The following is a 12,157-nucleotide window of genomic DNA, read 5'->3' as shown; positions in this document are numbered from 1 at the left end:
TTTGTAATTTTAAAGATCAGAACACTGAGTGGAACAGGCCAACGGAGGGTCCCGACCCCCCAACACACTTTATGTTCTCAAGACCGACACAGCTACCCCCACCCTGCACTGGTGCAAGCCAGGAACACCACCTGGCAGACCCTCACTCGTGTGACTCACTGGACGCTGCGCTGTCCTATGTGCAGAGGACACTGCAATGAAGGGGCCACGGCCTCAGCTGCCAGAGGGAAAGAGGCATTTGACGACCTCGGTTGGAAAAAAATCTCTCAGACACCTACACACCAAAATTCCAGAGTGTGAGATGCAGAGTAACATACTGTTTTTGTTTTTCTGAGACATTGTCTTGTTATGTAGGCCTGGTTGGCCTCAAACTTGAGGCAGTTTTCCTGTCTCAGCCTCTAGAATGCTAGGATTACAAGCACGTAATTCCATGAATTCCATCACACCTACCACACCCTGTTTGCCTAGTCACTCGGCCCTAGTGTGATTGATAGTGGGGATGGGACGGGGTGGGGGTGGGCGCCCAGAGTAGTCTTAGCAGTTAGGAACACATACTGCCTTTGTAGAAGTCCTCAGTTCAATTCCTGTGGCTTTTCTGACCTATGGAGGTCCTAGGACCTGTTTTTGCCATTGCTTCGAAACAGGATACTGTATCCTCTTGGCAGGAAGTTGGGATTTCTCAGCCCACTGTGGCCGTGACAACTGCTGACCTCGTCGGTAGACAGGCAGGCAGGCAAGCGTAGCCAGCTTCTTTGGTTAAGACCAAAATTGACCAGTGGGCCTAACCAGGAAGTCTCAGGGAAGCTAAGTCTCACATCAGTCACAAGGAGGTTTAGCCTCATTCCAGGCCCATTGTGCTGTCCTGGGTTATCCTGGCATCCTATAATAAGCAGGTGCCTACACCTTGTCGGCCAGGAAAAGTCACCCCTCAGGGTGTCTCTGGGACACACTATGGGGTGCATCCTGCCCCCCCCCCCAGATGCCTGAGAAGGGACACACATGTCAATACTGTCACTTGAGGAAGAGACCAGGAAGCTCTTTGTGAAGGGAGGATGTGCGAAGCCAGGTCTGAGTATGCACGCCGAGGCCCAGGGGCGGCCACAAACGTGGATATACAAGGCCTAATGTATACAAGGTAGGCAGGTGGTGGCCAGAGATGAGGCCAGGCCTCAGAGCCTGGGGGCGGGGGAGGAGACGCGTTTCTCTAGGAGGCATCTGCCTAAGCACAAGACCTGGTCTGACCACTCCCTAGCCCAATGACCTTGGACACATTCCCTAACCCCTTCAGGAAACGTCAGGTTCCTTCTGCAAAACGCGACTAATAGCACCCAGCGTGCAGCGTGATTGGGGCCGGGGCTGGAGCCCTGTAAATTCCAAGTCTCTTTGAAGTGGGCAAGCACACGGCGTCGGAGGAAGGGCCACCCTCCCTTCCCTCCTCCTTGGTTCAGGTGACCAGAGGTCACTATTATGGGACACCAGTCCCAGAAGCTTCACGCTGGGAGACAGGTGGCAACCCGGTCGGAGGACCGGAGCTGATCCCAGAAAGACGCGAAGCAAAGGCGGAGCCAGCTTGATGCCGCTGTCCCAAAACGCTCTAGGAATGGGTGAGCTGTGCAGAAATTCTTTTCCAGGTAGAAGTTTCTGCCCCACTACGCTTTGCTGCAACTGCAGTCCCTTTAAGAGCTCCTCGGGATGCCCCGCCCCCTGAGGAATTTTATTGGCCTGCTCCACTCCTGTGGGTGAGAACCCGTGACGATAGGTTGCTGGAGGCCGGGGGCGGGGCCGAGTGCCACAAACAGGGGTCAGGACTGTTTTCGCAGTTTTGCTTAGCCGAAAAACACCAGCGGTAAGCGCCTGCGAGCCGCCACTGCCGCGGAGGGTCGGCACAGTCCTCGGGTCCTGTGGGTCCTGCGCGCTGGCGGGGACTAGTAGAGCTACCTGCCACCGACCCGTGTAGAACCTCAGCCTCGTCTCTTGCGCGACGCTCCCCTGTTCTCGCCGCCTACCGGGAGTCGGAGTCCCGCGGCCTGCGCAGCTGGGCTCTCAGGTAAGCGCTGCCCAGTCCTGGTCTCCTGCCCCGCCAAGCTAGCAAGGCGGCCCTGCCGCGCTCCTTCCCCGGGCTCCGGCCTACCGTCCCCTCCTATCCCCATGCCGCTTCAAGTGCAGCCGCAGAACAGCCTTTGAGAAGTTTCTGGGGGGACCCTAGCAGTCAGGACCGGACCCTGTATGGATCTGGACACTGTCAGCGCCGCCGGATGCAGCCCGAGCTCAGCGGCAGCCGGAAAGGACAGCCCAGGCTCTGCCTCTGCCTCCCTGGCCTTACGGAAGGAAGGGGGCAACTCCTTTCAGCTCCGTAGGCAAGAGGGGCCTGTGGGGTATGGGACATTGTGCTGGGAAATTTGTGCCCGTCATCGATCTTACACTGTTCTAGGGGGTTGGGTTACGAGGCCTACGACAGACCGACAGACCGACAGACCGACAGAAAGCATATACATGCACCTACTGCCGATGGAGTCCTAGTGCTATACACAGCTGGGTGGGAGGATCAGAAGTTAAGACCTGCCTTGGCTACATGCTGAGTTGGAGGCTAGCCTGGGTCCTATGAGACCCTGTCTTAAGAACATCTAGGTGGGCTAGAGATGCTAAAGTCCACCTGGAAGGGATGAGATCAAGCTGGGGGAAGGTACGCAAAGCACAAAGGCCTCTCAAGTAGGTGAGATATAAGTTGGTCGCTAGAGAAGGGTCAAGGGTTGTCAGGAAGCAGAGGGCAGGTCACCCGGACCATCCCTTCTTCCTGGTGTCCAGGGTGGCCTTTTAGGACAATCTCTTCTCTTTCACCAAGGCTGACAGATTCAGAGAGGCAGTGAGCTTAGCCCCTGTCCTCGGGAGATTTCCCATGCTTCCCTGCAGCTAGATTTAGAGGCTCGGCAGCCTAGGAGGTAAGGGAGATAGAGAAATAAGTGTTTGGGGCTGCTGTTCTCCTACATAGAGATCCCCATATAAGAGCTCAGAAGGCTTAGGTAATTCCATCGCACAGGTGAGAAAGACAGCTCTCTCAACCTCTCCCAAGGGAGAGAAAGCCCTTGGGGGTGGCTGGGGGGGGCACCTGGGGGCGTGTCAGAGTAGGTTCCACCTAAGGTCTAGCAGACTATGCACAGGAGGTGGGAGGAAGGCGAGGCCTGAGCCAGCCGTGGGCAGGAGCTCTGAGGTCAGAGCTGCCCTTTCAGGTTCCTAGGTGGAAGAAACCTTGACTCAGTTCCCTGGTCACCCAGAGGCCTGGGTTCCCCCATGCTTCTCTGCTACTCCTTCAAGCTGTCGCAGCCCCTGCCCCCCCACCCTTTTTTTTTTTTCTCAGTCAGCCCTCTCTCCTTCCTCTTTTTTCTGGTGGGCCAGCTCCTTTCACTTCTCTATCACTACATGTGACCAAGGCCAGGTCTGAGGAAGGAGAAGCCCTGGGCCCGAGCATAGGAGGCTGAGTCTGTGGGTCCGCGGCGCCGTGCCTGCTCTTCCTTTGATGGGGACCCTGGTGGTGCTTGTCCCATGTTCCTAAGAGGGACACACAGGGTGCTGAGCCTGTGCACTGATGTGGTTGGTATCAGTTACTTCAGGAGAGCAGTCATCATGGCAAATGTGGTGTGGCGGCCTGCCTCCCAGCCCCAGGTGCTGCTGGAGAAGGAATATTCTGGGTCCAGAGTTCGGCCTGGCAGCTGATAGGGCTCCACCTGCTCAACAGTGTTCACTTGAGCTATTGCTAGGTGTAGGACTAGCCATGGTGTCGGGCTCTGGACGGGACAGCTGCACCATGGGCAGCAGGTGGCCACATGTCTGAGCGTTGTGACCCTCAGTGCTACAATGGTTCCCAATCCTATAGTGGAGTGTCACAGGTGACAGCTGACATCTCTGGTCCTCTTGCCCTGCATAGCCAATGGACCTTCTAAGGACACCTGGGTCCATAGGCAGGCCCCTCCCTATTTCCCACCCTCCACCTGTAGGAAACTCATCCATTGCCTGGCTTCTGTAGATGTTTTCACAGCTCACTTTTGTTGGCTGTCATAGCAACCTGTGATTGATTGTCCCTGTGACATTCAGAAGGGAAGTGACTCATCAGAGGTCACACAGCAAGCAGGAGGCAGGGCCAGGAATGCCATCTTTGTCTGGCTTGCCAGTTCCATAACCGACAGGAGATGGGAACCAGGCCTGGGGACACAAGCTTGTTGTCACCTTAGCTATTAGGAGGCTAAGGCAGGAGAATGACAGGTTCAAGGCTGGGCAACGTAGAGGGGCACTGTCTCAGAAGGAGGGTTAGGAATGTAGTTCAGTGGTCCAGTGCTTGCCTTGTAGAGGGCCAGTCTCCAGCAATGCAAAATAAAGAAGCAAACATCTGACGTGTTTGGGAAGTTGAGAGGTCAAACTCTGACACCCTGGTAGTGAGGAGGACTTGGGAGGCAGGTGTCTTATGATCAGAAAAGATGGGGTGTCATCTGTGACTGAATCCAGGGGTTACTGGGAGCTCAGAGTTTCTCTCTCCATCCACCATGTGGCTCTGCCCTGTGTGAGCTCTCTCTCCAGAGCCCCAGCCCCAGAATCACACTTGGCCTGCTGACCTAAGCAGGGTCGGTCCTCACTGGTCAGGGTGCCGGGACTTTCTGGTTGGCCAGGCTCGGATATGCTCACATTTCCTGACATTTGTACTCATGGAGCTAACCACACCTAAACCCCTGAACAGAGCAGGGATGCTGAGCTCCTTGGGGAAGTGGGGCCCTCTTGCTGCCTGACCTCTGTTCCACCCTCTCGGACCTGTTGCAGGACCTCCTCCCTGTCTCACCTTCCCCTGGGGCTGTGCGTTCTCTGCGGTAGCCTAAGGGACCCTACCCATATGAAACGGGGCCCTCTTACCTCTTTGGGAAGGCCCCTTTCAGTACTCTGAGAATGCAGTCACACTGCGTGTAGGCGTGCTACCCCATCTGACCCGGCCCTACCAACCCCACTGATCTTGACAGCCGCCCAGGCCTATTCCTCTTGGTTGTTGGCCAAGTCTGTTTCTACCTCAGGGCCTTTGTATTTGTTGTTCTCCCTGAGGAATGATCTTTATCCAGAGTTTTCCAAGGCTGACTCCTCAGTCACGTGTCATCTTGACTGAACACTGACCTTCATATGGTTCCCTAGAATCCAGCCTTAAACTGTGCGGTGAGGCCATGATAGCTAGATAGGACACCGTTCTGTCTTGCCTGTCATACTGTGCACGCAGCCGTGGGCATGCATGGAGGGGACATCTTTTCATGCCACTTTGTGAGTTCAACACGTGCCTTTGTCTGTCTGATGCTCTGACATGACCGCTCTTGTTCCCACCGTCACGTCCACATTCCAGCTAACAGGAAGGAGGAAGGGAAGGGGACGACCTGAAGCTGGCGAACCCCACTCTGCCGGTGTCCACGTGGCCACTTCCTCCCGCAAGGGAAGCTGGGGAAAGCAGACTGACATCCAGGCTTCTGCTGGTAAGAAGCGTGGACACTGGGGGGCCTCCCTGTCTGTGCTGTGTTTCTGTCATTGTGCCGCGCTCCACTGTCTTCTCAAGCGCCTGCGTGTAGCAGAAGTTTGCCCTTTTAAGTTCAGAGGGTTTGTGTCTGCTCTCCTTCAGTCCCTGGGAGGAAGACCTCAGGAGGCTAGGCCTTGCCTGCCCTGTCCCTGCCATACCTGAGCCACCTGGGTGGGTATGTTAACTACATGGCTGGTCAGATCTGCTGGGCAAGCAGATGAGCGCAGCACGAGGGAAGGACGGTTGCTCCGGTCCCCTTGGCCATTGTCAGGACTGGGAAGAAGCCAGCATCCGTGGGACTGTCCACTAGGGACCAGGCACACGCTTCCCTCCTTGCTCTTCCCCATCAGCAAGCTGGAGGTCTAACAAATCAGAGCCGGAGGCTGGGGACAGGGTCCTGGCTGCCTGCCTAGGGGTTTACTGTCCCTTTCAACAGAGGTAGCACTAGAGGGCAGAGGCCCTGAGAATGTTCCTGAGTCCCCCCAAAGCCCTGCCTCTTCCTGCTGCTGTTAGTGAACCCACCGGGCTCCTTTTGTACTACGGCTGACTCTGAATGGGGGATAGGTGTTGTAGGTGGGGGGTAGGTGGGTGGGGGGTGCAGCAAGCCTCCTGGCCACTCCTGCCACAGACAAGTCATCAGGCCGTGACCTTTTCCTGTGAAGAGCCTTCTGAAGCTTTCCTGCTAGTATACTCGATTGTGCGCCCACACATGGGTGGAGCACCCGGGGCGTTGTGTGCCACCCGAGTCTGCAAAGTCAATCCCAGCCGTGTTTCTATATTGGTCCCTTGTGCCACTATTGAGTCTAGATCCACCCACATCGCATTTTGGAGGCCCATTCATTTTGCCAGCAGTTCAGGCTCATTCTTTTTACTGCCATCTTGTGGTCAAGTGCGGACACTGCATCACCTGTGCACAGCCCCTGCCTGGATGCTGGCTGTGTTGGATAGAGCCATTCCCTTCAGATCACTGACCTTAATACTGCCAGCCACGAATGAGTCCTGGGGCTCAGCTTGTCCTGATGGAGGCCCTATTGCCATCCATCCCCATGCAATTCTCTCATCAAGAATCCTTGTCTAGGGTCCTGTGGCCACCATTAGTCCCCTCCCTCCAAGGCATTCCAGGGACCCAGATCTTCAGTCCCCTGGTGCTCCAGGCTGAGTGCCAGACTTTCTGCCCAGATGGCCAGAAAGACACTGGTCTTTGGGCTCCTCTGGCCTCCAGCTTCTCCTGGCAGCCTGTCCTTCTCAGATGACCCTGTTGCCCTCTTTGTACCACTGTTCTAGGCCCTGTACCTAGAGACCGCTGTGTGCTTCCAGGTCTCCCCTCCCCCTGCAGCTGCCTTTCTGGTGCAGCTGAGAGGGCTGCTCTGAGGACCTTAGCAGCTGGGTGGCCTCACTAATCAGATGGTGGGTGGGTTTTGCTAGGTGGGGTCGGGAGCCACAGCACTCAGCCTTACAATACAGTCTTGCTGGGGCATTCTACATCCGTGTGGCCTCACCAAGAGAATGCGGGTCTCAGTGCCATTCCAGAGGGGACACTGAAGCATCCGGAGGCCCAGGGGCAGGGGCAGGGGCAGGGCAGGACAGAGGCTGTGTTCTGAGCTCCTTTGTTTCTGGAGGCTAGAGGAACAATCTGGAAGGTGCCTGCATCCTTTCTCTCTGGCGCTCGATGCTCAGTAACTGGAGGTGGCTTGGGTGACCGTCAGGGGGCAGAGGCTTAAGGCAGAGCCTGAGAGGAGAGGCCAGGCCCTGTATGGAGCTAAGAGCCGCCTCAGTCTTCTCCCAGCATCCTACCTGTGGCCTGCGCTCTGCACCACTGCTTTGGTTTTCCCTGGGAGCCTTAGGGCGAAGGAGGAGGGCCAGGGCCCTGTGCCCTAACCATGAGGGCTTCTCTTCAGGGCCACTGCCAGTGGAATGGCCAGCCTGCAGCAGGCCAATGGAAGCACAGCGTGGCCGCCGCCCGCAGCATCCAATATCAGTCAGCCCCACCAATGCCTGCTGCTGCTGTATGAGGACATCGGCTCCTCCAGGTAGGGTTCCTGGCCCCACTGAGCAGGCTCTGTGAGTAGGGGTTGTGGGTAGGCTCGCAGGGTGTTATGGGCTGGGGAACTGTGCACCCACCTCAGCAGTGAGCCAGCCTCTGTGTCCCCTGCCAGGGTCCGGTACTGGGACCTCCTGCTGCTCATTCCCAATGTGCTCTTCTTCATCTTCCTGCTCTGGAAGCTTCCCTTAGCTCGAGCCAAGATCCGTGTCACCTCCAGCCCCATTTTTATCACCTTCTACATCTTGGTGAGTTTCCTCCAATTAGTGACAGAAAGCCCATCTCTGATGTAAGCACTATGGAAAATAAAGGAAAATGAATGAGTGGCTTCCATGATGAAAATGGCTCTGGTTATGGCTGGGTCCAGGGGCTCTTCCTCTTGCTCTCTGCTGCACTCGGTTCTCCCCATAGAGATGATGCCAGGGACAGCTGGGGACTCACCTGGCTTTTTGAGTGACATTAGGGAGTCGCTCTTTCCTGGCTGCTAAGGGAGACCTAGCCTGGCCTTGAATCGATCCAACTAGGATCCCACATTCATGCCTGAGCCAGTAACAGGCTAGCAAGGAAAAGGAAGGCTGAGGCAGGTCATGGACCATGCTGACTGAGGGAAGCAGGTGGCTCCTATGGAAAATGGGGAACTGGTTAGAGGGATGGGACAGATACTGGGTGAGAAAAAATGTCCACAGCAGCCCCTTTGAGTCGTCCATTCTTCCACTTATGTAATGTCCTTGCAGCAGGCCTACCTGACGGGAGGGCCTTGTAGTCTCAGCCTTTGGTGGGCTCTATGCATGCTGCTTTGGGGATAGCGAGCAAGGCTGTACATGGGGCAGAGGCTCTGGGGGTGACCCCCATTCCAGGATGTGGGACTCCTTTTTCCATATGGAGAGGAACCTAATTGACTGGAGTACCCCATGTTGAGACTCTCGATGTCACTCCAAGAGCTGAGTGGCTCCCTGGTCTCTTGTGTTGTCAGACTCTGAGCTTCCCACTAATGATGGATGGCGAGCACCTAGGGAGACATGACCTGGGGAGTACTGGGTGCTGTGGGTGCAGCCTCAAGGCACTAGTATGCTAGTGAGGCTAGCATCCTCTAACATGCTTGGGTATAGGGCACGGACGTTTGCCTTAAGTCGTAACGCACGGAAGCAGCATGGCTAGGAAAGCCCCCGCTGTCCGGTTCTTCATGCCTGAGCCCTGTGTTGGAATGTGCCGTCTTGTGTTCCACTTTAACCCACCCTGTCCCCTTCTTGTCTAGTTAAAGCCTCCCATTCCTGAGTGGATCCCGCAGAAGCGAGGCCTTGTTGGTCACTCTGTCCTTCTCTTGCCCTGCAGGTGTTTGTGGTAGCCCTGGTAGGCATTGCCCGGGCTGTGGTTTCTATGACGGTCAGCGCCTCCGATGCTGCAAGAGTTGCTGACAAGGTGCAGGGGGGGAAGGCCAGGCTGGTGGAGGTTACGATGTTCCCTCTGTATCCTGGTCCTGTTGAGAGACTCAGGGATGTCTGGCTGGGTGGAGCCCACCCTTAGTTGACCCTGTGTCTCTCTGTGCCCAGATTCTGTGGGAGATCACCCGCTTTTTCCTGCTGGCCATTGAGCTGAGTGTGGTCATCCTGGGCCTTGCCTTTGGTATGTGTGCTTCAGGGCCTTCCTCAAACCTGGGCCTGCTCTCCCTACCATTTCTGCAGTTACCCAGAGAGTTACCAGAGGAGGGGCTGACTCACCCCTGTACCTTACAGGCCACCTAGAGAGCAAGTCCAGCATCAAGCGAGTGCTGGCTATCACCACAGTACTGTCTCTGGCCTACTCAGTCACCCAGGTATGTTGTGGTGGTGGTGGGGTCAAGGGTCATGTTTCTAAACTATGAGTGTTCCCAGGGAGTCACGCACTAGGCAGGGCCAACTTCCACTGGATAGCCTTGGGAAGGCTGGGAAATGTGTGAGATCTAGTGCCTGGACAGGCACCCCGAGAGTATATGCTATGGGCCTTTTCTTAGGCTGGATAGAGCTGTTTATGAAGGCCTTGTCCACACGGGACTCGGCCAGGTTCTGTACTGCCCCTGAAGTTAGGTGGGTGGGTGTGGCTGGAGCACAGGCAGGGCTAGGTGGGTGGGTGTGGCTGGAGCACAGGCAGGGCTAGGGTCTGGCATGCTGGGGAGCCCTGGGCTCTGCAAGAGAAAGCCACGAGAGGACTGACCCACCCTCCTCACCCCCAGGGGACTCTGGAGATCCTGTACCCCGACTCCCATCTCTCGGCTGAGGATTTCAACATCTATGGCCACGGTGGCCGCCACTTCTGGCTAGTCAGCTCTTGCCTCTTCTTCCTGGTGAGGTCTAGCGTGCTCCCTGGGGGCAGGTGAAGTAGCCTGGCCCGGCCCGGCCTCCCTGTCACCCCTGTCTCTGCAGGTCTACTCACTGGTGGTAATTCTCCCCAAGACCCCACTAAAGGAGCGCATATCCCTGCCCTGTGAGTACCTGCTGGGGCTGGGGGGGGCGGGTCGTGAGGGCACTGGCATGCTCCCAACCCGCAGCTGGGGAGCTCTGGGCAGGGGCAAAACCCCAGACTTTATACCTGGGCCCAAAGGGTAGGGTGGTTGAGAAGCTCATGACCCTTGCCCCCCAGCGCGGAGGAGTTTCTACGTGTATGCAGGCATCCTGGCCACACTCAACTTGCTGCAGGGGTTGGGGAGTGCTCTGCTGTGCGCTGACATCACTGAGGGGCTCTGGTAAGAAGGTGCCTGCCATGGCAGGAGGGGTCCCCATTCCTTTGGGCATGACATGGGGCCAGGGCAGGACCACAGGCCCTGGCCACGCTGACTGGCTCCCTTCCACAGCTGTGTGGACGCCACCACCTTCCTGTACTTCAGCCTCTTTGCACCGCTCATCTATGTGGCCTTCCTCCGGGGCTTCTTTGGGTGAGTGATGAGCACACTTCTGCCCTCAAGTGTGGCTGCACCTGAAGCTACTGTGTGTGCATGGCCATGGAGGTGTGCGTACAGAGGGCGCCGAGCGGCAGCTGTATGCTCCCTCTGGGTACGTGTAGCAAGTACAGACAGGTGCGTTTCTCAGGAGACAGGGGCTGCAGTTCAGCAATGCTCTTCCATTGCCTAGTTTGTCAGCAAGCGCCTACTGTGAGCTAGACCCTGCTGTACAGACAGACACCAGCGGAGCAGAGCAGGCATGAGTGCACTCAGCCTGAGGGGGCACAGGGGCATGTGGGGAGCCTCAGAGGCCAGGATGCTAAGATGGAGACTGGCTCCCACCCGGGCCTGATCAGGAGTGGGTGGTCCTATGCTGTAGGCTTGGGAGTCACACTTGCCCAGGGTTGGGGAAGGCTATAATTTAGTTGGTTGTCCGCCATGAGGGGCTGACACACTCATGGGTGGGGAGGCATAGAAACTCCTGCCCCAGCTCTCAGGTGTGGATGGGACCAGCTTCAAAGCAAATCTTGGTGGGCTCAAGGGTTTCTGAGGGGCTCTGGTAAGAAGGTGCCCACCATGGGAGTGGGTTGGGTCTGGGGTGGAGTGGAGTGGCCACCACCATGGCAGGAGAGGTCCCCATTCCTTTGGGCATGACACGGGGTCAGGGCAGGACCACAGGCCCTGGCCACGCTGACTTGCTCCCTACCACAGCTGTGTGGTTCCTTCACCAACCTCAGGTGAGCTAGGCTTCGGTCTGGCGCCTGTTGCTCCTGGGCTGCAATGGCTCCTCTGTACTCTCTCACCAGCTCAGAGCCCAAGATCCTTTTCTCCTACAAATGCCAAGTGGACGAGGCTGAAGAGCCAGACATGCACCTGCCACAACCCTACGCGGTGGCCCGGCGTGAGGGCATAGAGTCTGCAGGCCCTGCGGGGGCCTCAGCGGCCAGCTATTCCAGCACACAGTTTGACTCTGCTGGAGTGGCCTACTTAGATGACATTGCCTCCATGCCCTGCCACACGGGCAGCATCAACAGCACAGACAGCGAGCGCTGGAAAGCCATCAACGCCTGAGTGGGCACCTAGGCATAGGGAGGCCTGTGAGGACAGGTGGGCTCCCAGGTGGAGCAGAGTGCAGTTGAGGACCTCATGCGGATAGCCCCTGGACAGGTGTACCTGTGCCCCAGGCTACCGGCCTCCTCCTCTTCTCCATGCCCAATTCTCCTTTGCCCCCTGTGCTCCAGCTTGGGACCCCCGCCTTCCCAGCACTACACTCCTGCTGGGGTCCTGCCTGCCCATCCCCTTGTCCCTCCCTCACGGCTCTCAGCCTCTTGAGCCCCAGGGCTGCAGTGTGTATATTTTCTTGATCTATTTTTTAATAAAAGCAAAAAGAATAGTAGGTGTGTATTGGTGCCTTTCAGCAGCAGAGCCATATAAGTGGCAGGGAGACCCCCACCAAGGGATGTCCCCCAGAACCGGATGCCAGGGCAGGGTGAGGGGCAGGTCACTGCCGTGTGTTGGAAAGAAGGGAGTTCTGGGGAGCTACGGTTTCCCTGCCATGTTCAGTGCATATGGTGGAGCCTGTGGCCCCTCCCACCCTCAGCCCCTTAACCTCCCATCTAGGGCCACCCCTCTCCAGTTATGTCCAGTAAAATAGGGGTAAAGGACC

The 12,157-nt window shown here is 57.0% G+C and overlaps 1 protein-coding gene across 3 annotated transcripts; it reads left to right on the top strand.

Moving 5' to 3' along the window:
* Positions 1-1,334: 1,334 nt before the first annotated feature.
* On the top strand, positions 1,335-11,884 carry TPRA1 (transmembrane protein adipocyte associated 1). 3 transcript variants are annotated; one of them, XM_084766829.1, is made up of 12 exons: positions 1,335-2,047; positions 5,369-5,495; positions 7,435-7,566; positions 7,693-7,825; positions 8,910-8,996; positions 9,128-9,200; positions 9,311-9,390; positions 9,787-9,897; positions 9,977-10,037; positions 10,194-10,296; positions 10,405-10,485; positions 11,298-11,884. In XM_084766829.1, exons 3-12 carry the CDS (start codon positions 7,451-7,453, stop codon positions 11,560-11,562), a joined length of 1,110 nt encoding a protein of 369 aa, XP_084622955.1. In that variant the 5' UTR covers positions 1,335-2,047; positions 5,369-5,495; positions 7,435-7,450; the 3' UTR covers positions 11,563-11,884. The 3 variants fall into 3 exon arrangements, with proteins under 3 accessions (XP_084622955.1, XP_084622956.1, XP_084622957.1); XM_084766830.1 differs by lacking the exon at positions 1,335-2,047 and adding an exon at positions 2,068-2,375; XM_084766831.1 differs by lacking the exons at positions 1,335-2,047; positions 5,369-5,495; positions 7,693-7,825 and having other exon boundaries at positions 7,446-7,566.
* Positions 11,885-12,157: the final 273 nt, after the last annotated feature.

Source organism: Acomys minous (assembly GCF_964271855.1).
Source record: "Acomys minous genome assembly, chromosome: 17".
Taxonomy (NCBI): Eukaryota; Metazoa; Chordata; class Mammalia; order Rodentia; family Muridae; genus Acomys; species Acomys minous.
This window is presented reverse-complemented; position numbering and strand designations above follow the sequence as displayed.

Coding starts and splice junctions, on each gene's coding strand:
- TPRA1 (XM_084766829.1), top strand. CDS start 7,451: ATGGCCAGCCTGCAGCAGGCCAATGGAAGCACAGCGTGGCCGCCGCCC. Junction 9,201..9,310: donor CATCCTGGGCCTTGCCTTTG/GTATGTGTGCTT, acceptor TGTACCTTACAG/GCCACCTAGAGAGCAAGTCC. Junction 10,297..10,404: donor GACATCACTGAGGGGCTCTG/GTAAGAAGGTGC, acceptor TCCCTTCCACAG/CTGTGTGGACGCCACCACCT.